The sequence below is a fragment of the Anoplopoma fimbria genome, chromosome 5 (genome assembly GCF_027596085.1).
Source record: "Anoplopoma fimbria isolate UVic2021 breed Golden Eagle Sablefish chromosome 5, Afim_UVic_2022, whole genome shotgun sequence".
In the NCBI taxonomy this organism is placed as follows: Eukaryota; Metazoa; Chordata; class Actinopteri; order Perciformes; family Anoplopomatidae; genus Anoplopoma; species Anoplopoma fimbria.
Genome location: NC_072453.1, coordinates 16,390,680 through 16,417,662, shown reverse-complemented (window position 1 = coordinate 16,417,662; position 26,983 = coordinate 16,390,680). Strand labels below are relative to the sequence as shown.

Sequence of the window (26,983 nt, the reverse complement as noted above, 5' to 3'; positions counted from 1 at the left end):
TTGAACTTAAATATTGTGTCACGTCCTTCTCTCCTGAAGGTTATTGGAGGAGTTATCTGATGAGGAGGAGGATGGGGACTGCTGTCGGATCTGCCACATTAGCGACAGCTCACTCACCAACCCGCTGATATCTCCGTGCCTCTGTTCTGGAAGTCTGCAGTTCATTCACCTCGACTGCCTGAAGAAATGGATCACAGCGAGAATCGAGACGGGTGAGTCGACAGCTGAATGTGATTGACCAACAGATCAGCAACGTGGTTAAATGCTCTTAAATTGACCAAGTAAATGAATCATTTGTATCATCTTTCTCCAGGTTCAGGGCCATATACTGTCAAAAGATGTGAACTGTGTAAGGGGCGGCTGACACTGGACCCGGACGTACTGAACATGGACAATTTTTACAAAGAACAACAGCAAGAGGTAAAAAAGAGGTCAAAATATTAATAAAACGTGCTGTTTGAATAGAATTATGAAAATGTGCTTTTGTCTTGTTCTCACCTGTGTTTAGATAGTCGACAACCCTGACCTGTATCCACAAGGTGAGCTGATGATGATACGACCCCGCCCTCGCTCCAAGGTAACTATACGCTTTAACATAACATAGTGCGTAGAGTGTGTGGTGTAGGACGACCCAACCTGAAGCATACAAAGAGAAGCACTAGCTCTGTATTTCCTTTCAACCATGGTAGCTACATGAAACTGCTCACAACCAGGTCTTGATTTCTTTAAAGAGAAATTGCTGTTGAGTTTTTCAAATGTATTTTTTTGCAGCTTTGAGTGTCATATAGTTCCATTATAGTGGAGACATCTTTACTGTTGATATACTTTAAAAACACGGCAACTCACACCATAACAATCTAGATTATTAAACAGCACTGCAGGTAAGAGGAATCATTTGTATTTCGGATTTTGGGGTGGACTGTCCCTTTAATGTACCCGAAGCTAAACCTGAACCAAGAATGCAACAGTTACATCCCCACGAGGCTGTTGGTGAATGATTACTTGTATAAATAGTTTTGAGTGTTTTTATATGTTTATAAGGTAATTGTCTTGAACTATAAATGTATGATTCCCTAGATAAATGAGTGCATTAGTCAGACCAAATAAAAACTTGTGATTGATATGATGAAAGTTATGATTTTGACAATATTCTTGAATATATATGAAAAAAGCACCAAATGAAAACATTTTTTGTTCCAAACATGTTCAAAATATTCTATGATAAACTGAGGGACATTGACATTTTATAAAGAATGAAAAATGAAATTCTTTGCTTCTTTATTCTGTCCTCAGTTTCGAAGGTTTCTCAGAAGAATCAGACGGTGGATGAACCTCTCACCGGGATGATCTTGACCCTCAGCTGGACTTCTTTTATACATTTTACATCTTGGCTGAGGTGGAACTAAACAAGAGTATTACAATAAACCACTCTGCATCAAATTCTAGTGAGCGGATCAATGTGGCCCAGGAAATGAAAAAGCAATGGGCATGTACAGTATATTAGCATACATTTATTTGTTTAATACAATATCCAATACATTTAGCAAACTATCAAGTGCTCATTTCTATAATAAGTTACCACTATGTATGGCAATATTTCATTACATGAGATGCTTTAGATGCATGTTGTGCACAAACATCTGCATCAGTAAGAGAATAGAGCAGGATTCAGCAAAGTGTTATCAAGACTCAGGTTGATGTTACAGAGAAATCGGTTCTAACAATGTGCGTCAACGTCACGTGAGCGAAGTCGCTGATGCTCCTCCTCGAGATTCCTGTGATGTGGCTCAGTTCTCCAACGACCTGTGAGGCGGGAAAAGAAAGAGTGATGAATTGAAATGTATCTGTGACCGATTCAGGACACGCTGACATGAACTAAACAGGACAATGACTCTACTTAATACTTTGCTTTAATATGGCTGCACATTATGTTCACAACTTGACTGTTAAGACACTGAAAATAAAATGCAATCAGGGTTTTAAATGCTTTTTCAAAAGTGTTTCACCTGTTCCCATTTCCTGTCATAGAGGATGAATGTTGCCACGGCGATGACAGCAACACCAAGAAGCATGCAATCCTCCGTCACTGTCACAAACTTCTCTCTGTTTAAATAGGGCAATGTTAGTATTAGAGCAGCTACTTTCAGGTGACAGCAGGCAGTCAAAGAGCCAGATCTTTCGCTCAGGAGTTGGTTGAAACCCAAAGAGAGCTAAAAGCATACACTGTATATAACAAGTGGACGTAGTCACCATAATGACACCCATTGGTTTGTGGACTGCGGTTTTGAAGCCTCGATTTTGTACAACTGAAAGCTGAAGACATTTATAGGCGATCAAAATGGTACAATTAACTTTCATGAACTGAAAACACAGTGTGAAAGAGTTAAAGTTGTAGGACGAAAATAGCGTTATCCGGTCGTGACCTGTCAATCATCACAAGGTAGCCACGCCCAAAACCCTAAACTATTTTATCCTCTATTTAACTCTAAATGGACCGTAATTAACTAAATGAACATCATGCTGTATTGAAGAAGACTTGAAACTAGAGATTGAGACCATAAACTCATGTTTACAATGTTTACTGAGGGAATAAATCAAGAGAGAAGTAGAGTCATTTTCTCATAGACTTCTATACAATCAACCAGAGGAGTCGCCCCCTGCTGGCCAGTAGAGAGAATGCATGTTAAAGGCACTTCCCTGTTGGCTATATTGGATTTTCTTCCCTATGTTCACCATATCAACTTTAAAAAGTGTAGGTGTTTTTTTCTGCTGCCTCCAATTGAACAGAAAATCAGCTATTGCATATAATTCGGGGTTCAGTGTCTCACTCAAGGAAACTTCAAAGTGCACACCGGACCACCGACCTTGTGATTAAAGGAAGCTGCCGCCAGCACAATATGAATTTTGAAACCAAAACAACACAGACAGCACCCAGCTGGTCAGAGTCTACTCAACTGCCAGTCAAGCAGCTTGTCCACTCTACTGTGACAGGAACTGCCTGGTCAGAAAAAAAATCTGAAAATGTGTCTCAAAGAGAAAAGCAATACCTTTGTTCTCTGGATGGGCTGACACACTGAGTGGTAGTCACTAACAAGGAGTCGTAGATGGAAGTCCTCTGCAGGCTGACGAACTGGAGAACATGGTGGCACAGTTGATGCAGGCGCTCAACGGGGACGGACGGCTCATTGTGTCCTACAAAAGTCGAGTCATGTCCTTTAAAGTCAGCACAGATGGTCAATGGATATGGTTTCATCCTAATACTTTCTTAAATATGATATCTTACCAAGCACCTCCAGAAGGATTTCCACATATGTCAGCGGGTTCGGAGCATTTAGTCTGAATTCAAGCCCCTTTAAGACCATCAGCTCTGATTCCAGGAGAGTCTGCTTGGAGACACTGAGGCCGACTGAATGCAGAAAGCGCACAGCTGTGCTGTTGTCGATTATCTAGACATGTTTTGAATAATTAAAGTAGATTTCTTCATTTGCAATAAGATTCAATTGAAATGTATTAATCATATGCATTTCAGAACTTACTTGACTGTGCAAAGACAGTTTGCTTGCAAGTTGCACGCAGGAGAAGACGATGAGGGGGAATTTGTCCTTGACCTTGTCAAACACAGCGTCCTCAGAACTTCCTGGTTGATCAGCAGCTGCACCTTCAGGTGTGGGTGTGGTCAACAAATCTGTAAGGTGCTTCACCATGAACCTTTGGGAAGATAATCAATCACATAAAGCCTAAACCAATATCATACCGGGTGTGGCGGGGGAATAGAACATGTGCTGCTCCTTCTTACCTTTGAAGTAACTCAATGGCATGGTATCCAGCCAGCGGATCAAGTCGGAGTTCTTGTGTTATCAGGAAGATGTATTCTGTGTAACACCGGAGAGAGAGGCAGGGCGTTGATAAAGAAAAGCAGAGAACAAAACAGAAAAATGTTTCTATTTGAACACAGCATGTTGGGACAGAGTTGATAATCAGAGCACACAAAACACATTTGCAGAAAGGAATTTGTGAGGAAGTGGAGAGATCATCAGTGGCAAATAATTAACTCAAGTACAATTTTGAAGTACTTACACTTCATTTTAGTATTTCCATTTACTGCTATTTCTACTCCAGTTCATTTTGAAAGCTAATATTGTATCTTTTTACTCTACTACATTTATTTTGCAACATTAATCACATCACTAGTTACTTTGCAGATTCAGATTAATACAAAAAATAAATGTAACTTAAAAATTACAATGTATTATCATGGATTAAGATACCATATATATGAATAATTCTGCGTTATCAGTACTTTTACTTAAGTAAGATTTTGAATGCACATTAACTTGTGAGTATTTCTACACTGGGGCATGACTATTTAAGTAAATTATATTCCTTTATTGATCCCCATGGGGGAAATTCAAGTGTTGCAGCAGCTGAACTACACAGACACAGACAATAAATACACATACTATACAACTACACAGACAATAAATACACATACTATACAACTACACAGACAGACAATAAATACACATACTATACAACTACACAGACAATAAATACACATACTATACAACTACACAGACAATAAATACACATACTATACAACTACACAGACAATAAATAACATACTATACAACTACACAGACAATAAATACACATACTATACAACTACACAGACAATAAATACACATACTATACAACTACACAGACAATAAATACACATACTATACAACTACACAGACAATAAATACACATACTATACAACTACACAGACAATAAATACACATACTATACAACTACACAGACAATAAATACACATACTATACAACTACACAACTACACATACACATACAACTACACAGAATACATACATACTAACAACACAGACACAGACAATATACATCTTCCACCAACGGAGTTCATGTAGTTCTTTGAAATGGGATCAATAAACATAAAATACAAGTCATTACTCGGGTTATTCACTGTCATAATTTGAACATATTAGAAATTGAAAAAACAAAACATTTCTTCGTCATTTATAAAGATACAAATTGTCGTGATGATGAGATGAAACTACACAAAGGCCCCAAACACACAGGGGGAGTCATTGTAAGTGAAGAATATTCATTTGAAATCCGGATTATCTTTTCTTTATACAGCTTTTTACGTGAAGTCAACTGAGAGCCGTGCAATTAAGACACTTAACAACCATGAATCACAAACCCTGCTGGGTTCACCACACCACCCACCAGCCAACACTAACAAAAGTGTATCGTGACTCAGTTTGAAAGAAATGAAAGTATTTCTTTGGTGGTTCCTTGGATTCCGTGAGACAGAAAATAGTACCCCCATGAATCTATCGAAATAAATTGCATGTTATCTGTTATGTGAGCTACGAGGAAGCATATGGATGTTCATTAGGAGTCATTAACACTGCTTTCCATCTGCTCCTCCTCCGTGGCAGGTTTGTGTGATGAGGTGCTGCCGGCAGCTGGCAGACCCGGCTACCTGGAGGTGTTTGTGTTGAGGATTTGTCTCCATAATAACAGGGTTAACAGCTCCAGGTTTATGGAAAACAGAGTGGTGACAGGGTGCAGAGATGACTTAGTGGGCCATTCAGAGACATCCATCCCACCTGCTGACAAACATTATTAAAACTATTGCAAATTGAGTCTAATAGCCTACTAATGAAAGCCTCATTTATATGCGATAACAGTCATTTATCCAATAGTTGAAAGGACTGTAACAGTGAATGCAGCTGTTAATCATTAATCAAGATGGGAAATGAGCATTATGCATTCAGGAGGTTCTTTATCAAGCTGCATACTAATTACCACAGCTGTGTGTGATAAAGAATATTAAAATTGCACAGAAAACAAAACATAGCACACCTTTTTTTCTTGTTTTTTTGAGTGATAATGCTACTTTGGTAAATTAAATAAATAAAAAAATCATTTTTTTCTTCAATTAACGGTTTTAAATGGAAACACAGTTAGACATCTATTTATAAAATATATATTTATATAGAGTTATATATGGTATAATCAACTTACTCACCCATTAGTCTTTTATCTTTGAACTCTCCGCTACATTTTGATAAACTGTTGAGGTTTTCTTTGTTTCTTTTGTTGAGATTAACAAGAAAATCAGTGAGAAAATCAAAGGAGGCTTCTCCAAATTTCAATTTTAAACTCTGGCTTTGCGAAAAAAAATAACTTTTCGCCATTTACACGGACTGACAGTCAAATAACAAATGAAAAAACCCAAATTTAATCATGCATTAATCACTAAATGTCCAAAAGATGGCGCTATTCCAACGGCGATTCAACGTCTCCGAGTAGGAACCTTGTAGCCGCAGCCGGGGGAGCAGGGGGGAACTATTTCGCGGTTGTACCACTGCGTAGTTTCTCCACTCTCTGCAGACATGGCCGACAAGACACCGAAAGAACCTGCTCGCGTTGCAACCAGGATAGACCCGATCAAAGAGGGTCTTTCTCCAGAACAGATGCACTTCATCCGACAGGTGGAGCTGCAGCAGTGGAAGAAGAAAACTCAGATGCTGCGGACGCGGAACGTTGTGACGGGAGTCGCCATCGGAGCGCTCGTTATGGGGATCTGTATCCTTGCACAAGGTTGAACTGTGTAATATGAGCAACATGCCTGCTAGAGCTGCTCAGGGGAGAAGAGAGAGGTTAAATATTGCATTTGAATAATCTGTGGCTAAATGATTCGTTGAGTGTCAGTCATTCTCTGGGTTCTTTATTTGGAGAAACGTGTAAGTTAGGTAAGGTTCCTGGTGACTTCCGGTGTTACATTGATATGTCCTCGACCTGTCAGCTGTTATGGAAGATGCTGAAAAGATTAAAATGATTTTATTTTTTTGTTTTTTTTACAATATAATATCAGTCTTTTACATGTGGATGTCAGGAACATAAATTGATTTAAATCCATGAAGTTAGACATGATTAAAAAAATACCAAATATAATGCTCAGGGTCAAAATCCTTCCTCAATCAGAATCATGACATACTAAGTCACAGTTATAAAGTTTTACATTTACTAAAGCAGGTAAGTTAAGGTGAGATATGAAGATGAAGATGCTGAAAAGATTTTTTAAAAAAGCTTTTTTTTTTTTTTTTTTACAATAAAATATCAGAAGCTACATGTTGAGTCCATAAATTTTTTTAAAGTCTTATACATGTGGATGTCAGGAACTTAAATTGATTTAAATCCATGAAGTTAGACATGATTAAAAAAATACCAAATATAATGCTCAGGGTCAAAATCCTTCCTCAATCAGAATCATGACATACTAAGTCACAGTTATAAAGTTTTACATTTACTAAAGCAGGTAAATTAAGGTGAGATATGAAGATGCTGAAAAGATTTAAGTCACTTTTTTTTTTATTATTTTACAATAAAATATCAGAAGCTACAGCCCTTTTTTTTTTAGTCTTATACATGTGGATGTCAGGAACATAAATTGATTTAAATCCATGATAAAAATACAAAATATAATGCTCTGGGTCAAAATCCTTCCTCAGTCAGAATCATGACATACTAAGTCACAGTTATAAAGTTTTACACTTGATTTACTAAACTTGCACAAGGTAATGTTAAGATACCATGAACTATATAATCATGCATTTTCTTTTGTTCATTTATTGTCAGAAATTAGCTTCTATATTTACACCAATGTAAGGTTCCTGGTGACTTCCGGTTTACATTTTTTACAATAAAATATCAGAAGCTACAGCCCTTTTTTTTAGTCTTATACATGTGGATGTCAGGAACTTAAATTGATTTAAATCCATGATAAAAATACAAAATATAATGCTCTGGGTCAAAAGACTTAGTCAATCAGAATCATGACATACTAACTAACAGTTATAAAGTTTTACATTTACTAAAGCAGGTAAGTTAAGGTGAGATATGGATATGAAGATGCTGAAAAGCTTTTTTTTCAAAAAAGCTTCCTGATGACTTGTAAAGTGTTACATTAGATGCTATGATGACCTGTCAGCAGTTATGGAAGATGCTGAAAAGATTAAAAAAAAAAAAAAAGTATACATCAGAAGAGTCTTATACATGTGGATGTCAGGAACATAAATCTATTTAAATCCATGATAAAAATACCAAATATAATGCTCAGGGTCAAAATCCTTCCTCAATCAGAATCATGACATACTAAGTCACAATTGTAAAGTTTTACACTTGCTTACTAACTCATAATGTTAAGATACCATGAACTATATTATCATGGATTTTTCAGAAATGAGCTTCCATATTTACACCATTTATATCAATGAGGGTAGACTAAATATAACAAACACATAGCAGTATAATGCAACACAATTCAACTTCACTCACCACTTTTTTTTTTTTTTTTTTAAACAGTGTTAACAAAACTGAACACTATCACCTTCATTAAGTTTGGAGCTATTGCAGTCATGGTTAATTACAATTAGTATTAGCTAGAAAATCTGGCAACTGAGTGTTTAAGATTCCCAAAATAATGATCGCATGGGATATTCTGGTGTTCTTAATGATTAAAGGTGACGTAAGGTGTTTACAGAAATCGCTAAATATCCTTTTTTGCAGGCAAGTAGATGCAAACACCTGAGGAACAGTGTTATGTGATCTGTGTTACATGTTCCTTCTTGCTGTCAAATATTTGCCTTGACCACTTGCTCCCCTGCTAGACGGCTACACATTTTACTCAGTTTCCCAGGAGCGGATCATGGATGAGATGGACGCAGAGGCCAAGCGTACAAGACTGCAAGGACCAAAGACCGGTGCCAACTGAGACGCATATTGTTGGACTGTGTGTCTGTCCTGCACTTAAACTTAGAGGGGACTTTGTGGACACTGATGCCACTGATTTATATTCCATTGGTGGCCGCTGTTTTTCCACATTCAAACAGCGGGGGACTTTGTTTTGTCTTGATTGTGAAGGTGATGTTCTGCTGCTGACTTATAACTAGATGTGTCTTGTTTTTGATTATGTTGGCCTGTCAGCGGAAAGGACTAATCGACTGATCGTACATGCTTCCCAGAAGGCCAGACTGTAGAGTAATTACAACACTTACCTGACAGGTTTCTGGCCCTGATCATAATGCGCGTTCTGTTTTAAAGGAAATATCCTATCAGCTAATGATGTTACATCTACAGAGGCCTTTCACAGCAGAGAAATGCCAGTGACACTGCTGAAATGACACCCGGATTTACCCTGTTGGAACTTCTTTATGTCGATAAATAATGATTTGTAAAATAAAAATCTAATGTATTCAATTTTTTCAAACGCATAATGTTTGTGTAACTATTTATGGCAGAAAAAGACACGGAGTGAAGCAGTAAAGATGACAAAAGAGCCGTGGTATTTACAATTGCATTTTATTTTTGACAAAATTTGATACATGGAGTCTGATCTAGCCACCAATCTTGAGAGTAAAAATATAAAATAAGACATTGTCAGGGAAAGGCACAGATTCAGCATGGCAGGACAGCAGCAGCTTCAGAAAGTAATACAATTATATATTTACATTCAAAATTTTGGAAGAAAACTTCTCTGAATATATTATGAACTTTGGGAAAATCTTACATGAGTTCCACTGCCAGAAAATTCAGTGTGTGTTGTGGATATTTTATAAGGCAACAGCTAAACATTCACAGCTTGTGCTAATTATTTAAAACTGTGGAAAGGTAGATCGTCATAACTGTGAATATACATAAACTGCAAAATATTCTCTACCTCCCTTATGGGAAAAAAAATACCATGAAACATTAGGTTTCTTCCTCGAGTGAACAGTCGTATCCACAGACATGTTAAAATGATCGAGAACAAAAGTAGAAGTTACTAAAGTGCACAAGGTGCTTGATCTACAGAACAAGCGACAAATTAGATTTTTGCTTGAGCAAGAGTTAAGGTTACTGACATGTTTAGTTTACTCTCGACTTGTAAACATGTTCTATAAATCTACTATATACACATGTACAATCAACAGGAGAGCCAGCAGTCTAAGACCTTGGATGGATTTTTCACAACTTATAAATGCAGAGAAATCATCTTTTGAGATTCAAACCAGATATAGTATTTGGACATTGATGTGTGATGTGGTCTTGGCTAACGTCTTCTGCACATTTTAAACAAATCTCTTCCTGTTTAATCGTTTGAAAAACAGATTTTCTTTCTGCTGAAGCAACATACTATTTCAAACTGTCATTTTTTTTTCAGAAGAATTACATCTTCATAATGAATGCATTATGCGTGTTGTACTGCTGTACTGTACAAAGAGAAAAATCATTTTATCTACATCTAAAAACATCAGGACTGCATTCAAACCTCTCCAGGCTGATTCTAGAGAATGTGGGTCATCCCATCACTAAAGAAAGCAAAGACGTACTGTAACAAAATGCTTTCATAAGACACATTTGATTGAATCAAACTGTAAAATGCATCCAGAGCGCCTGGAAGTAAATATTCACTGTGCAGTCAGCAGGTGCTGAGACATCATTAACAAACTACAGCAAATAAGTTGCAAGATTCGAAATCCGAAATGTTGTCTTGTGTACGAAGGCTGTCAGTTAAAGGTTCAGAGCCTCGCTTTGGTTCACATTACGACGCTCGGATTGATTAACTGCAGGGAATCAGACGAGCAGAAACACAAACTGGGTCAAAGTCACAGCAAAGTCTCTGCAGCACTTGGTACCAATGCTTGATTGCGTCAATGCTAAAAGCTTGCTCAGATAAAACATTTAAAACAACCGGTTTAATGTGGCAAGTTTGATTCTGAACCGTTGGGTCTTAAAAGTTTATTTACAAGAGAGCATTAATAACCTTTTATCACGAGCCAGATTTGGAAGTTATTTTGTTCTTCGGCTGCAACCAATTCACCAGATCGGACGGACGGCTGACAAACTGGATGTCACAGTCCCCGTGTTGAATCCAGCTCTATTGATGACAGTTTGTATATTTATACGTTGAGGTAAATGACCACTGGCGGAAGGAAGCGGTTTGCTGATCGGTGAGCCAGTGAAAAGTGTTGAAGCGATCCCCCTACAGGACGGGTCTGACCACTGCAGTCACACTTCAGATGAGGTAGTCCAGATGCACAGCATGCTCGGCTGCAGAGTCTATTACTGAGACAAGAAAACAACTACATAGAATGAGAACGAAGCATTTTTTGACAAGTTTAAACAGGCCCTATTATGCTATTTTCCGGGTGCATATTTTTATCTCACATTACAGTTACAACATGTTTACATGCGTTAATGCTCATAATCCTCCTTGTTTTTCTCGTCCTGGCTGTCCTGCAGCACCTCTTCTCACCCTCTCTCTGAAACGTTCCATTGTAGCGCTTGCTCCTCCCTCTAGAAAGCAGAGTCTGCTCTGACTGGTCAGCTAGCCCGCTCTGTTGTGATTGGTCAACATTTCACATTTCCAAAAACTCTTCCTCCGAAGCTTCAGCTCCGTCTCTCTCTTTTGTCGTTTGAGGGCCAAACTAGCCGGAAGGAGTTTTACGTCACTTCCGTAACATTATGACGTCATGATGGATCATTATGACCTCAAAAAGTTACATTGTGACCTCATAAAGTTACATTGTGACCTCATAAAGTTACATTATGACCTCATAAAGTTACGGAAGTGAAGGAGAGAATTCAAATGGAGCAGTTTCAGGAGCTTCTGAGGGGGAGGGTAACTCCTTTTAGGCGTGGACTTCAGGTTTTACACTCTACGGACCTTTTACATGTAAAAAAAAATATATAACACACTAAAGAAAAGGGAAAAAGTGGAAAAGCATAATAGGGCCACTTTAACAAATTGTTCTCTCACCATTCTACTGATGTCAGTGGCGAAGGTGACGCCTTTGCTCAGTTTATCCTGGGAGCCGCCGCTGCTGCTGCCTCCAAGGGAGTTTCTCCTAATGATACCTAGGAGAACAAACATGAGTTATATTAAAAAATGCAAAAATGTAGACATGAGGTCGTCAAATACCAGGTAATAAATGTAGACGTCCTCGCTTACCTTGGATGGGCAACATGTCCAAGCGCTGCAGGCTGTTCCGGCGGGACGAGGGGAAGCCGCTCCCCTTGGACAGGCGGCGCTGCCGGCTGGAGAGCACGGCGGCAGGAGAGACGATGCCCGGAGGAGGAACCTTACCCATCCTCTCATACAGCTCCTCGATCTCTCTCTTCTGGGCGTCCTGCAGGGCCTGCACCTCCATCAGGTGTCTGATAAGGGACAAGAAGAAGACGCAAATGTAAGTGAACTTGTGATTGGATTTTGTCCGCTCATGTGGTTTAAATGTTTTGTGTATGTTTTTATCATGTAAGGGAAATCCATCTGATCATGCACAATGTATTCATGTTAACTTTCCCTATGTTTGATCATGCTGAATCTTTGACTGACTGAGTACTGGCCTGAGTACTTAAACAAAGGAATTGTTTCCCTCCTGCATGTCATCATAAGAGGAAAAGAAGACTAATCAACCCTTTGTCCTTTGAAGAAAGACAAGTTACTTACTAAAAGTATAAAGAGAGAAAACAACCTTTTGTCTCATTCCTCATTGTCAGAGAAATTACCACAACAATCACAATGTGGCATGTTCTTCTAACGCCCTTTGTATTATTTTTATCACTTAACATCTGGCAAAGGCACTGCAGATGATAACTAGACTTTCAGCTAACTCATGGAACATTTATATTTGTTTGAATGTTAGTTAATGTACATGTACCCTTTTTAAATGATTAAAAATTGGAAGTGGAAAAGTCAGTAAAACAGTTAGTCCTTGAAAATCCTTGATGGCACGTGGATTTGAGGAAATTAAGGCCTTAAAAAGTTTGTGATGACTGGCTAAACTTTTTGTTTTAAGAACTACTTTTACTTGACTTAAAAATAAATATAATTGTAGTGCTGAAACAATTCTTGGATTAATCAATTAGTCAATTTACTGAAAATGATTCTATAAATGTGTTCTTAAGTGTGAGGATTTGTTGCTTGTCTCTGTTTGGTGCATTTCAAATATGATGATCTTTGGGATTTGGACAATTTTTTCACATAACAATTTTGAATACATCATATTGGAATCTGGGAAACTACTGAACATTTAACAATATTTTTTGACATTGAACAGACTTGATAAAAAACAACAACAGATTAATCAGTAATTAAATTAATAATTTGCCATCTAAATGAATCAATAGGCTCCAGCTCTTTTTCCAAAGGATAAAAACCTTTTGATGCAGATTTGTGTTCATACAGTAGAGTTTTTTACCTGAAACATTCAGCATAAAGAAAGAGGAAAATGAATGAAGTCTAAATTGACTTTAATCTTGTTTTACCCAAAAACATGAAATCCCAAAATTTCACTAAAGGTCATTAAAGTCATGTGATCGTCAAGTGTTTGTGTGAGAGAGTTTTTATCTCCGTTTTCATATTCATATAATTTTATTTCCTCTTTTCAATGTTGTCCTCTGTTCCTGTGTATTAACCTTTAACTTCACCTCTGTCACTTACTTCTGTCTGAGTTCCTGGAGCTCCTCCAGCATGTCGGAGGCGTCGCTGTCTGAGTCGTCGCTGCTTATGTATGGAGCGTTGCGGTTGTAGGTCATCAGCCACAGATGATGGAGGGCGTTGCTGTACTGCGGGCTTCCTGCCGCTCCGTCCCACAGCCTCCCCTCCATCTCAGCCGCCGTCACCGACAACCCGCTGTCCGCAGACGTTCCCAGCAGGCTCAGGCTGTACGCTCTCCTCCGACTCCTCTTCCTCGTCCTCTGTCGATCCGCAACAACCTCCACCTCCTCCTCCTCATCCAACTCTTCCTCCTCCTCTCTGTCCTCCTGCTGCTGCTCCTGGCTCCATCCCAGCTGCCCGTCCACCTCCTGGAGGAGCCCGGTGGTGTGGGGATGCGGGTGAGGGGGGGACATGGTGAGGGAGGTGCTCAGGCTGGTCTCAGACTCCCCCTGCTCCTCTGTGCTGCTCTCTGACGGGTCGCTGCTGCCGCCGTCTGCCGGCTGTGCTGCTGCAGCAGGTACGGCAGCGACTGGAGCAGCGGGCGGAGGGAATTGCATGCTGGGAGTCACCTGGAATCGCCCCACGGTCACGGGTGCAGACTGGACTTCTGTGATTTAGAAGAAGAGGACATGTTAATCTGAATCTGGGGTGGCCAAATTAAGTATTTTGATAGAACAACACATTTTCGATGGCACATTCTATTTTCTGGTCTTGAAACACTGATTTTCTTGCAATGTAACTAGTTGAAAACTACACATTTACTATTGTTTGTCAGGACTCTTTATATTTTTTGTCACAAATCAGAAAAAATCCAGATGGCGTTCGTAAAAACACATTTACTAGTTCCCTTTAAGATAAAAATGTATAAATAACCAGATTAATTATCTACATTTCCATCTCATATATGGATTTGTTTAAAAGGAAACACATTATATTGGTTAATTCTTGCAGCGCTCCCTCTACTTACTTCGAGTGTCCATGAACAAGAAGCTGGAGCACTCTGTGAGACTATTTATATGAGAGACTGACAATCATTGGCTAACAATAGTGATTGTTCTGTAATCTGATCAGAGCTGATTAATCATCAGGACACATTCCACTCTTTACTGAATTCCAGGGTTTGATTGAAATCTAATCATGTGTGTTTTGGTATCACTCTGTTTTCAATGTGTCTGATTTCCTAAATGAGTAATTTTCCACTACGGGTGAATATCCTCTTTAGAGTCTTTATGTGTATTTTCTATTAATAATAGTTTTTTTACCTTTTTAGTCTGGTTTTAAATTTAGCTTTACTTATTTATCTTTTTAATCATTAATTGTATTTTATATTTTAAGTCTGGCTTGAAATCCAGCTTTATTTATTCATCCTTGTAATTATTTATATATATTTTTATATTTTTAGTCTGTCTTTAAATCAAGTTTTATATATTTATCTTTCTAATAAGTTTTTGCATTTTACCTCTTTAGTCTGGCTTTCAATTGTGCTTTACTTATTTATTTTTCTAATTTATTTTATATTTTTTTATATACTTTTAATCTGGTTTTTAATCCAACTCTATTTACTTATTTTTCTAATTATTCATTATAGTTTACCTCTTTAGTCTGGCTTTTAATAGAGCATTACTTATTTCTAATCCTGCCTCTGGTGCTTCCTCATTTCCTGTTTTTTTATGGTGCTGTTTGTATTAAATCTTTTATTGACTACAAAGTTAATTATTGTTTATGTTTATGGATGGGAAGTTGTAGTGTGTGAAGCACTTTGTGTCACATTTATTTGAATGAAAAGAGATATACAATTAAACTCTCATTGATTGGTACATCTATGGCAGATAATAACTGATAACTGTGATGGATTTGTTCATCTGGTGTCACAAACACTGCATGAACTCAGTGTTTTAAATCCTGCAGTGCCTCCGTTCGCCCACTGAGTGGCCCTCTTACAGTAAACACAGACCGTGTTTGGGTCTGAGCCCACTGAAACAGAGGGCCTCTGTTGAATGTGGGCTTCTGCGGAGGGTATAAACACTGACAGGCGTGGGTACGGGGAGAGGCCTGTAACGAGCGCCGCTGCTCTCTGATTGGCCGCTGCCGGTGGGCAGGGCCGCAATCACACCTACGTTTGTGTTCATTTTGAATGGAACATTACATGCAGACCCGCCGTTACGCAATGGCTCCTGAGCCCCCAGCCAGTAGGTGATAATGTCGCAGAGGTTACAGCACAAAGAAAGAGAGAGGGAGCTGAAAACAACGGCAAGGCCAAATTGGCTGTAACCGAGATTTCAGACTGTATTTAGACCTAATACATCGTTAAAAGCAGCAAAGAGGGGTGCGGGGGGGACTGCGTTTGTGTGTACACACATGCATGTGTGTGGGTTTGTTTTGGGTGAAAACATAAACATCATACAGTGTATGTTATTTCCCAGCAACCCAGAGGCAAGTTACATAAAACACACGAGGTGTTTGTGAAGCAGAGACGGAGGAATGATTTCTTACCCGGTTCAGTAGGGGAGGCTTTTGGTTTCGGGGTGCTGGTTTTCATCTCAGGTATAGAGGGATGCAATGGACTGCTGAAGGATGATAACTGGAAAGGAAGAATGAACATTGTTAGTATAAGACGTGACCTGTGACACATATTCATGGTCAGTTATCTGTCACGGTGAGCTAACAACGGTGCTTTAGTGCCACAAAAATCCTTGGCATAATGCTTTGCTTAGATAAAATGATCCAAATAAGATTTTAAACGAGGGAAAATCAAAACACTCATAATGGATTAATAGTTAGTTTAGGCATATACTTGGATTTGAGATGTTGGAACAGAAAACAATGGATTGTTGTATCTCAAATTTTTTATTAATCTAGAAAAAGTCTAAAAAGACTGAAAGAAGCCATCCGTATTTCCCAGAGTCCAAGTTAGTGTCTTCAAATAGCTCTTCTTTCCCGTCAAAATCCAAAAATATTCAGTTTACAATCATTTAAAATAGAGAAAAAGGGTAAATCCTCACATTTAAGAAGCTGGAAACACTAAATGTTTGGCATTTTGGCCTTAAAAATCATTGTATATCAAATTATTTTCTGTCAAATAATCATTTCAGAGAGGATTTTCATGCACACATCATTTTAAATATGAGAAACTGTGGAAGAAGTAACTGAAGATGACTCACAGTGCTTTCTGGGCTCTCAGGGGGAGATGTTGAAAGATCTGAATTCGAGCTGGAGACTTCTGATTTGGGTTCGGCCAGGACTGGAACCTGTGCCGAGTACGAGTCCACATAACCGTTGAGACCGTCCTCCTGGGTCATGTTTGGGGGACTGATGGGGGGACTGAAGAATCCGGCCTGCTGAAAATGCTCGTGATGAACCGGCGGAGGAGTGGAAGGCATCGACGGCGGAGAGGCGGGATGCAGCCAGCCTGGATGGCAGCTCTGAGGAAAACCGGCTCCATCCATTAGAGGCACATTCTCAGGGTTGTGGTAGACGTTGTTCTGGGCCGGCATGCCCGCTGTTGAGTAATGGGCCTCTACTGGTGAGTTCTGGTAATGCTGTTGGTACATGGAGGGGTAACCTGACTGTTGGGCCATGTGAGCGGGTAGCTGGTGGTGGTAGTAGGAGGGCATCCCCTGGTTGGGCTGAGGAGGGATGAAAGACTGGGCCATGCTCATCGCCATGGAGATCACATTAGCTAAGGAAAATAATGGCTGCGTGTGGGAGGGCCACATGTTGGGGTGCTGAGGGGTAGATGGGGACATGTTGACACCATCACTGCTGCTGGGGCTCTGGGTGTCACTGTGAGGACTCGGGGAGCCGGGGGCCGGGGAGGGAGCGGAGGGGAAGGTGGGGTTACTGGCTACGCGGGTGAGGGGAGGATGGACGCCTGGTGTTGGGGAACCGGGAGAGCCGGGGTACTGGAATGGGAAGTTACTGTGGCCCATGTATGGCAAGTGGTAGTGCTGGTGGTGCGGCAGGAGAGACGCAGGGTTGTGGTGTTGGTGCTGCTGATAATGGTGAGGAGAACCTGGAAGAGAAAGATTTAAAAAACTGCTTTAATTTGATGATTTATTGGGTTAAAAATACAACTAGAAAAGTGTATTCAGTAGAGTGCAGATTTTTGCCACGTGTGTCTGCAAAGACAACGGATGTTTGTGTGATTGAATAAATACAGATGGAAGGAAAAAATTGAGAACTTTGAGGCGCTTTGAGAATGTTGGTTTGCCGCAAGTTGAAACACACAGATATAAAAAGATCCAAACGTCCCTCGTCAGCTCAGGTCCGTGCCAGTATCCAAGGGAAGCATTGATTAAGGCATAACATTAAACTCACAAATGAATGAGTGGCGGCAATATAACGTGACTCAGTAGAGTTTTTATCTGTAGTTCCGTTAGCCAAACACGCCGATCCAAAACAGTAAAGTAAGCGAACTGCTTTCGGCCACTGTGTTTCTGGATGCAGATTAGCAGCTAGGGGTTTGGCGATGGACTCAGCTGTGTTATCACTCGTGGCTCATACTGCTGGAAGCACGCACACACACACGAACACCCATAAAGTAAAGCTTTAAATGAGACCCCGCCTCCCTTGGAGAGTTGCAGTGGAATATTGGACAGAAGTGATCCAGAGAGACAAGTTAGATCACTCATTCGTCCTCTTTCCTTGGAGTTAGGTCAGACTTTTTCTTCCTGCAACAACGTGCCAAGACATACGCCATGTGGAGAACTAACTTTCCTGTTCTTTCACATAATAACGGTTTCCATGGTGAACAAAGATGTTTTGTTTAAAGCGGTCCCAGACTATAATTGCATCCGTAAGACGGAGCAGTCGTCCACCGGGCTTAGATGGCTGTGAGGGATTCAGCATCAATGGAGCGAGGCCTCGAAGCGTATGACATTTTGGAGGAGTCTAAATGGAACACACGTGTTTGTGTACAAAACTCTTTTAGGTCTGATTGTGTGATTATAGCGGTCAGGATTTCTACACCACTCCTCGTGGAACAGTCGAGCCAATATCCGAGGCCCGATCCATTGATTTGACATTTACCTCAACAATGGCTCCACAGTTTTAAACCACACCTCCTGTTCCCCGATGATGCAAACCAGCCTGCACTTTTTTCCAATGCTGACGGAAACATAGGTTAGGTAACACTGCACAAGGGTGGCGGGTGGCCAAGAAGCATTGCGAAAGCGACCATGCAGTGGACGTCCAGCGGAGAGGGAACAAGAGGGGATGAGAGTGTTCACATACAGCGGACATATGGAGGATGTGTGTTTTTTAATTGACTTCAAATGCCCCTCCTGTGGGGAAAAGAGACTTTGAAAGTGGGAGGAGGCTTTCTTGGAAATTCTGTAGGAGTTTCTGCTGGCACACAGATGTTGCCGACTATCACTAACTCTGGAGAAAAGCTAATGCTTTACAGGGACAGCATTCACAGCTCCCCTAAAAGCCAGAAAGCGCCCTTCAGGTGAGGTAATTACCCAAGAGGCCCTGCTGCAAAGCGGACACAGACGAAGGCTTTGAGGTGTAGGGATGGCTGGATGGCGCCATGTCTGAACAATACAGAGAACGGGCCGTGAGAAGGGGAGAGAGGAGGAGGGTTTATGAGGCAGCTGAGCTGGGCTTTGACTTATTCTTTGCCAAAGAACTGTAATTTTTTTTTCAGTGTGCTGAAACAGTAAACAATGCCGGGGCCTCTTCACGCAGGCACCAGAGGGGAGGGAGGTTCTATTTACCTGGACCGTTGTGGAAAGACTGCGAGCGCATTAGAGGTCGCCCAGGTGAAGTAACGTCTGCTCTGAAGACGTCTCCATTGGGGCATGGCGGAGAGCCACATGCCTCTACGCTCGGGTTAGCCACACTGAAGTCTACGGCAGGACACACACACACATGCATGAGTGGATGAACATGCACACTATTATCATGCACAGTAAAATGATGCAACAAACAAATGAAAGTTAATCAGACATGCTGGGAGAAAGACACACACTTAATGTTACTTGGTGAATTTCAAACATCCATGATATGATTAAAGGAAAGGGCAGTTGGCAAAGTCAGACTATCAAAGATTCATGCGATTCATTCGTATCAAATATAACCTCCTCAGGCATCAAATGATCCTGACATGAGACTTACCGGGCAGAGAGGAGGAGGAGTGTGTTCGAGGCATGGTGTGACTGTGCAGATTCGGCTGTAAGAGAGCACATTGGATCAAACTCAACCTCCACTTCTAACCACGGTGTGATTCAGCTGCAGCACAAAACTAACGAGCACTCATAGGTGGGGAGAAGTCGACCTGGAGATGATTGTGTTCCTGTTAATGTAGCACTACTTAGTATTACATCCATCATGCCTGTTGATGCAGGCTGCTGACTTCTGGGTCACAGATCTCATTAGAATTATCGCCTCACAGTTAAATTGCAATTTACAACCTCCGTCCGTCCAACATGTAACATCATTATTTCATCCCATTAGACGTTTGTGTGCTTTGCATATAAATTATTGAGTTGCACGTAGTGTGCACGTAGTCACCGTTACGTCAGCCACAGAAGAAGTCATGCAGTTACTAATAAATTTACTCTGAAAAGTAAAATCCATTTAAGCACAGTAACCACCAGATGCCACGGATGATGAAGGAGACGTTTAGACTTGACATAAAAGTTAATACTAAGAGGGACATGAAGACTTTATATTCAGTTTATGAGGAGCTGATCCCAATATAAATCCCATGTTATTAACCATTTAACTAAACTATTTTTTTTTCAGTTTATGGAAAGTCGCAGATTCCATAATATGGATCATTTGATGCTGTAATCTAGCTCCATCTGCAAAATCTGAGAGGGCGAAGAAACTTAGATTTTTCACTGCAGATTTTAATTATTATGTTGGTATGTGTAATATCTTCACAACTTTTAAATGGATTGCCATTCAATTTTGCACAGACATTCATGGTCCCAAGAGGATGAATCCTGAATACTTCTGTGATCCCCTGATTGTCCCTCTAGCGCCACCAGCAGGTCAAAGTATTCAATTATCCTTTGAAATATCTCAACATCTTCTAGATGGATGGTGGCAGTGACTTTGTGTATGTGCCAACTAAAGAAATGTTAACATGCTAACAAGCTAAATTAGGATTGTGAAAGTTGTACACGGTATACTTTACATCAATATGTTAGCATGTTGATGTTAGCATGCCTTTCCTGAGTGGTGGATAGAGGACCCAAGCAACAGCTAGACAAACATGGCTTTCCAGGTATCCGAGCTCCATTTACACACAGTGTCTCTTCACCAAACTCTCAGAATAGCGCCCCACCTCAGAGATACAACAGCCAGAAGAGAGCTGAGTCTCTGTAGATCCACTGTCTTGGTCTGTTTATTTTTAGTTTTTTTGGCTGGACAGAGCCGGGCAGAGCAGCCATAATGAGTTTCGGGGGATGCGGCCCATGCAGTGTTTTTAATCAGGTGCTGGAGTGGAGCCAGGGGAGATTTGTCCACTGTGGTTTCGAGATGATTATTTAGCCACCGGGTGGGAAACACGGTGAATATGGTAGATAACTGGCTGAGGTCTACTGCTCTACATTCAACGACACATTTTTCATCATTGATGAACATCGTAGATCATTTTCACTTAAGGGCACAAGGAGATTTTGTTCTGCGTGTCCTACAGAGTGGAACATATCCTGGCAGAACAAACGTTTCCTTTTCTCTCTGCACAAACATGTCTGATTAGGCATTAGGTCATATCTTGTACAGGGTGGCACGGCTACGAACAACTTTGTTTTTTCCTGGATTGTTTTTTTTACAATTTCACAGAATGTCCTTTTTCAGAAAAGGTTTAATGAATCCAAACTCTAATTATTCTACCCATTGAATGTGGGCAGACATGCTAGAAAGTTCATTATGGTGTAAGCGGCGGAAAGGGTTTGTGGCAACAAATAAAGGCATTTGGTATGTGCCCACAAATCACAGAGATTTATGACATTAGTGCTTTCAGTAACATGATGTTCTAAAGGGAAGAACTATTTAGGAACACTTAACCTTGGATCTTTAAGGGCAAGCACCGGAAAGATTATGAACAGTGAGGAGAGCACTTTACTGAGTTTTTTATTCCCGTTGCAGGAATCACTTCTCTACAGTTTTCCATTAACAACAGATTTATGGATCTGTCTTAGATAAGCACGGCTAGACGCACTAAAAGTGATTTATGATTATCGCACAATACACGCTCAGTTACTTCCTTTGTTCTCAGCTAACAGTGCTTTTGATGTGGAGGTGCTGCTGACCTGTGAGGAAGACAGCGAGTTAACCCCATGGAGGAAAGCCGGGTGAGGGAGCCGCTGACCGCTGGAGAGGCCCGGCTGCTCTTTGTCCATCAGAGCCTCGGCCCGTTTGATGATGTCCCCCATCCGGTAGATGAAACCCTCCTTCTCTGACGGCAGGATGAACTCATTGTGCACCTTGAAGACAAAAAGAAAAATGGTGGAAGAAGTGTTTAGATATTTGACTTAATGTGGTGTGTTTTCAGTTTGTTGTTTTTAATGAGAACGTTTTAACTTGTGTACAAAGTCTCTTTGAGTACTATGAAAAGCGCTCTGTAAATAAAATGTATTCTTATTATTGATATTGTAGTAAAAGCAGCAATAACACAATGTGAGAATACTCTTTTACAAGTAAATGTACGGGATTTAAAAGTAAAGTATCTCGTTACGAAAAAAGAAAGATGGCCCCTGTGAATGTTAAGTTAAGATATATTATATAATATTATAGTGTTGTGTTTTTCATACTATTGCATTCATGTTTAAGTAGTCTTTTACTGTTTTAACTGTTTGAAATGCTGCTTATTTGATCTCCTTTATAAAAGGTTGGGGAGTTTAATCTATGAAAATGCATGTTATTTTAAAAGTCCATTGCATGTTTTCTTCTGAACTGAAAAGTTTAGGGTAAATATATCGTAAATAAAATAAAATAAAAAAATAGAAACACAAAGTAAGTAGATATTTTTTTAATAAAACTGTGCTTAAGCACAGTACTTGAATAAAGTAAAGGAAGAGATAGACATAAACATGCTTCTGTCTATGTATCCACAACCCTCCCTTCAGCAAAGGCTTATTCTCTGGAAAAGAAAACACATAAATCCTCTCATGTAAATGCACAATGCAGCAGTCTGTCAGAGGAGGTTTTGAGTTCTGCATATTTATGCAATTTCCACTGTTGCTGTGCATTGTGGGTTGGGGCGTGGTGACCGTTTCCTGTCAGCGTGGAATATTTCAGCTCATTTAAAAAACCATGAACTGAGAACCACCGGGCTGCTGTGATGCCAGCTCGAGCCTCCTGCTGTGTGAGGACTCAGTAAACACAAACCCACTGTGTGTGAAACAGCACGTGCTGCTGCCTCATCCCACCACGCTCACACACTGTGCACGTACACTACGTCTCTACGCTCCGGCCTCTTCACAGAAAGTTCAGATATAATAATCAGCCAGAGATAGCATCTACAAACAAAAGGCCTTTAAACTGGAAGCAGGATGAATCATTTGTACGTTCAGCTGAGATAGAGGAATCTGCCCGACTTATCAGCTGACTTCATTTAGTTATTTCTGTATCCAATAAAGTTCTGGAAGCTTCAGTATGTATGAAACAAGACTGATTAGTTCCACTATTAAACCATAACAACCTCTTCATTTGTCCTTTGTTGGTTTCAATGTGAACAAAAACCACACTGTCTGTCAGAATTATACAGATTCAATATAGATTCCAAAATCTAGTCACCGCTAAAGTAAACATCTGGAATGAAAACAAAAGAAACCCTTTTTATTTAACCTGATGGATGTGGTCTATCATAAACATTCTGAATATAACACCTGTTGATTATTAGGCACCAGCGACAACTCACCATGACAGCAGCGATGTCTTCAGGGTTATCTCCATCCAGGTCAAACTTGAAGGTCACCATCTTGTCATTGTGTGTCTGCAGCTGACACTCCACCACGCGGTCCACTTTATCAGAGAGCTGCAGAGACGGACAGGGTCAATGATATTGACAGGTGTGTCTGTTTACCTTCTAAAACACCGAGCAGAGTTAAACACAGGAGGAACAATGTGTTTCTGTAAGCATGTGTGTATGTGTGTGTGTGTGTGTGTGTGTGTGTGTGTGTGAGCGAACATCTACTGTAAAACGCAGTGTGTTTCTGTGTGCACTGTGCACTCTTTGGCCCCAGTGTGATAATGCACGATGTGTTTGTCTCTGCCTCCAGGCCAAACACGCTCGTTAGAAGGACCACAGAGTGTCCTGATCAGAAGAAAAATGTACTGCGGTTGCTGGGGGAATAACAGCATAGCTACCGATAATGTAACCCGGGTGGAGCCTCACCGCACCCTCATGAATTAAAATGAATCCGCCGATTGAATCATTAAATCCTTGATTTATTTGTTTATGAAGTGCTGTTGCAGGGTTGTAAATAAACAGAACTTTTGATTTATCGTACCCCGGTGATGCGTAGCCTGGAGCGCGCCCTCCTCCTGAACAGCTTTCCCGCCGTTCGCCTCGCAGCCGTTTTCTCATTTTTCTCTGACAGGCCTTCATAGCCGTCGCTCAAACCAGAAGTCACATCGGAGGCGTAGCTGCAGAGAAACACATTATACATGCTACTGTTTGGAAGAAAAAAAACACCCCCTTCAAAGAAAAAAAGCCATTAAAACTTTACTCAGGCAGCAATTTCAAAGAAGCTCCATCATCTACAACAGAACCTCCATCATGGCTGATTATCTCGGCATCACACGTAATAATAAACAGCACTCTGAGGCGTCAAATAAATTCTTAATGTGTTATAGTGGCACATATCTTGGGTGTTAACAGCAGAGGTAAACAATACATTTTATAGAGGCATGTTCAGAGTCTTTAAGAAGCAACGCGTCCACGTGATCGCTTGTGTTTATACAATCGATGAGTTTTTGGTTTCAGAGAACTGCAGAACATTCAGCGTATTTTATAAAAAGCTTTGGTTAAGCAGCTAATTGCGTCTCCTGGGTCTTCTCTGAATTGCTGCGACCACAGACTCCCCCTCCCCCCTACCCACCCCCACCCAAAGCTGCAAACATTTACGAGGCCTACTGGTTGGCAGCGTCCGCTCGTCTCTATTTAAAAACCTCCAGCTCACACGGGTAACTTCGGTTCAAAGTAAAGCCTGTTTTCAACCTTCAAGCACAGAGTACATGGAAATCAGACAAAGTGAGATTAAATTAGATTTGTGTTGATATTGCAAAGTCATGACGAAATGCAGCTCTGACCAGTAATCCCAGGCTTTTCTCAGAGGAAGAATTAAGCAAGGGATTCTAAATGGTGCATGTCTAATCTGTTGTGAGACATGACACTCGGCATGTGATTAAATCTACTATGAACAAGTCAGATACACAATGTACTGGAGCTGGGTTCCAAATCGCATAAAATTTTAGTACATGCTGTAGCTGCTCTCACAAAGTACATACTGCTGCATGCAGTTCAATTTGGATGTAGTACTTCCTCATAACATGGCACCGTGAACTTTGACCCTCTTGCTCATTTAGCCGCTGTGCAGAGGATTGTGGGTCAGAATAGGCAGAAAAAGCATGCTGGCTTGCAAACTGCATCTGGATGCAGAAGGACATCATGTTTTTTTATGTACTGCAATTGATATATTATGTACTGGGACATACTAAATATTTTTTCTGGCGTACTTAATAGTATGGTAGTAAAGGTTTTGGAATGCACACAGGTTTTGAAGCAGTGTAGTATTTTTTCTGATCTCTGCTAACAAGGCGTGTAATCGGTTACTTTTGTCGAACAAACAAAGAAAAGAGCGATGACAACAGACTATGAAACTTCCGCTCATCGCCATAGATGTCCCCAAACAGGACGAAACGGAGATCTTCCAGATTGTATCTTTAAGAACACAAATTCATTGAAATTATTTTAACCAGACAAAACAAGCAATTTGAAGATTTAACCTAGGGCCATAGATAAAGATATTTTGGGGGTATTTTTTGAAAAGAATGTAGATTAGCAATTAATTCATGAATCAAAAAATCTATTCTAATAACAATCGTTACTTTGTGTGTGGTGACAATAGCCTATTTTACAAAACATAATGGTCTCTGAATGGAAGATAAAGCACAGATGATGACAACACACACACACACACACACACACACACACACACACACACACACACACACACACACACCACACACACACACACACACACACACACACACACACACACACACACACACACACACACACACACACACACGGCTCTCATGCCAAGAATAAAGCCGCCCTCTCCATTAACATCCCACCAACATGGAAAACAAGGCCTCCTCAACATCACACAGAAACCTGCGAGGGTCCACGGTGCCTCGCTGTAATGAAAACACAGACGAGCCTGTCGATTGCCTCTAGCTTGTTGTCGTAGCCACACAGATGTTGAGGAGAAGGAGGAGGAGGAGGAGTTACGCATGGAAGACCAGACATGTCTGCCAGACTCTCATTGATTTTTAAGCCTCTGACTTAAATAAAGAACGGACTATTGAACTCTATTGTCCCTTGGATGTTTAAAAAAAGAAGAGAACGTTACCTGTCCACGGGAGAGATGAAGCCACTGGGGAGCACTGAGTTGCCATGTTCTATGTTGTTGGATACAGCAATACTCTAAAAATAGAAATGAGGGAAGTGGTGAGGTGAAAGTGGATTAAAGATTTGCATTGATTTCTTCTCCTTTCTGAAGCTTTAGTACAAGAAAGCAGTCTGGAAACCTTTTCCAAACACTAAATTTCAAGTGCAGGAGTGTTTGATTTACTTCAAACCAGTGAATATCAATCCAGCTTTTTTTTATGCACTAAATCCCTAAAATCTTGCAATTTGCTTTAATAAAAAAGTCACTTTGGTCCGGACTAAATTATCAATCTTTAACTTAACTTTTGGATGGATTGCCATGAAATTTTATACACACTTTCGTTGTCCCCAGAGAACGAAACCAACCATCTTAATGAACATCTGACTTTTCCTCTAGCCCCACTGTGAGGTCGACATGTCGGGTTTTGAGAGAAATGTTTCTATGACTATTGGATGGATTGCTATAAAGTTGGCTTAATTATACAGCAACTCAGTTGAATTGTAATGTAAATGTAAATCAACAAAGTGATATTTAGCCTCTATAATAAAAAATCCATCCCATGGTCCAGACGGGGATTTGAACCCACGATCCTCTGGTTCCCAAGCCAAGTGCCCAAAAACTGAGCTTTTCAAATACTTTGATTTTGGTTCAAATACCTGCAAAACTAATGACATCCCCATCAGCCTCAGATGTACTTTGAGTTCAGTGCTAGTTAGCAGATGTTAGCATGCTAACACGCTACACTAAGATGGTGAACATTGTAAACATTAAATAGAATTAATTTCAAAGCACCACTGTAGCTAAATAATTAAGCTATTTAAGAAGATTAGGAATAAGGTAAACAT

At 40.3% G+C, this 26,983-nt stretch overlaps 3 protein-coding genes across 3 annotated transcripts in view; 1 reads left to right on the top strand and 2 right to left on the bottom strand.

Annotated features, from left to right (window-relative positions):
- Positions 1-1,689: 1,689 nt before the first annotated feature.
- cntd1 (cyclin N-terminal domain containing 1) lies at positions 1,690-6,220 on the bottom strand. Its single transcript, XM_054599017.1, has 7 exons — positions 6,052-6,220; positions 3,797-3,872; positions 3,537-3,708; positions 3,284-3,446; positions 3,048-3,192; positions 2,007-2,103; positions 1,690-1,803 (listed from the first exon to the last, which is right to left on the bottom strand). Exons 1-7 carry the CDS (start codon positions 6,218-6,220, stop codon positions 1,690-1,692), a joined length of 936 nt encoding a protein of 311 aa, XP_054454992.1.
- Positions 6,221-6,361: 141 nt separating this feature from the next.
- LOC129091420 (cytochrome c oxidase assembly factor 3 homolog, mitochondrial) lies at positions 6,362-9,316 on the top strand. Its single transcript, XM_054599026.1, has 2 exons — positions 6,362-6,611; positions 8,696-9,316. The coding sequence occupies exons 1-2, from the start codon at positions 6,419-6,421 to the stop codon at positions 8,797-8,799; spliced, it is 297 nt and encodes a 98-aa protein (XP_054455001.1). The 5' UTR covers positions 6,362-6,418; the 3' UTR covers positions 8,800-9,316.
- Positions 9,317-9,421: 105 nt separating this feature from the next.
- The window catches only part of wnk4a (WNK lysine deficient protein kinase 4a), a 44,291-nt gene continuing 26,729 nt past the window's right edge, over positions 9,422-26,983 (bottom strand). The window contains exons 9-20 of the mRNA XM_054599523.1: positions 26,100-26,173; positions 23,973-24,108; positions 23,381-23,497; positions 21,771-21,944; positions 19,624-19,678; positions 19,224-19,355; positions 16,668-17,518; positions 16,000-16,087; positions 13,510-14,113; positions 12,019-12,224; positions 11,827-11,924; positions 9,422-9,433 (exon numbers count right to left, since the gene is read on the bottom strand). Of these exons, the coding sequence (XP_054455498.1) occupies positions 9,422-9,433; positions 11,827-11,924; positions 12,019-12,224; positions 13,510-14,113; positions 16,000-16,087; positions 16,668-17,518; positions 19,224-19,355; positions 19,624-19,678; positions 21,771-21,944; positions 23,381-23,497; positions 23,973-24,108; positions 26,100-26,173 (2,547 nt within the window). The remainder of the gene's footprint in view (positions 9,434-11,826; positions 11,925-12,018; positions 12,225-13,509; positions 14,114-15,999; positions 16,088-16,667; positions 17,519-19,223; positions 19,356-19,623; positions 19,679-21,770; positions 21,945-23,380; positions 23,498-23,972; positions 24,109-26,099; positions 26,174-26,983) is intronic.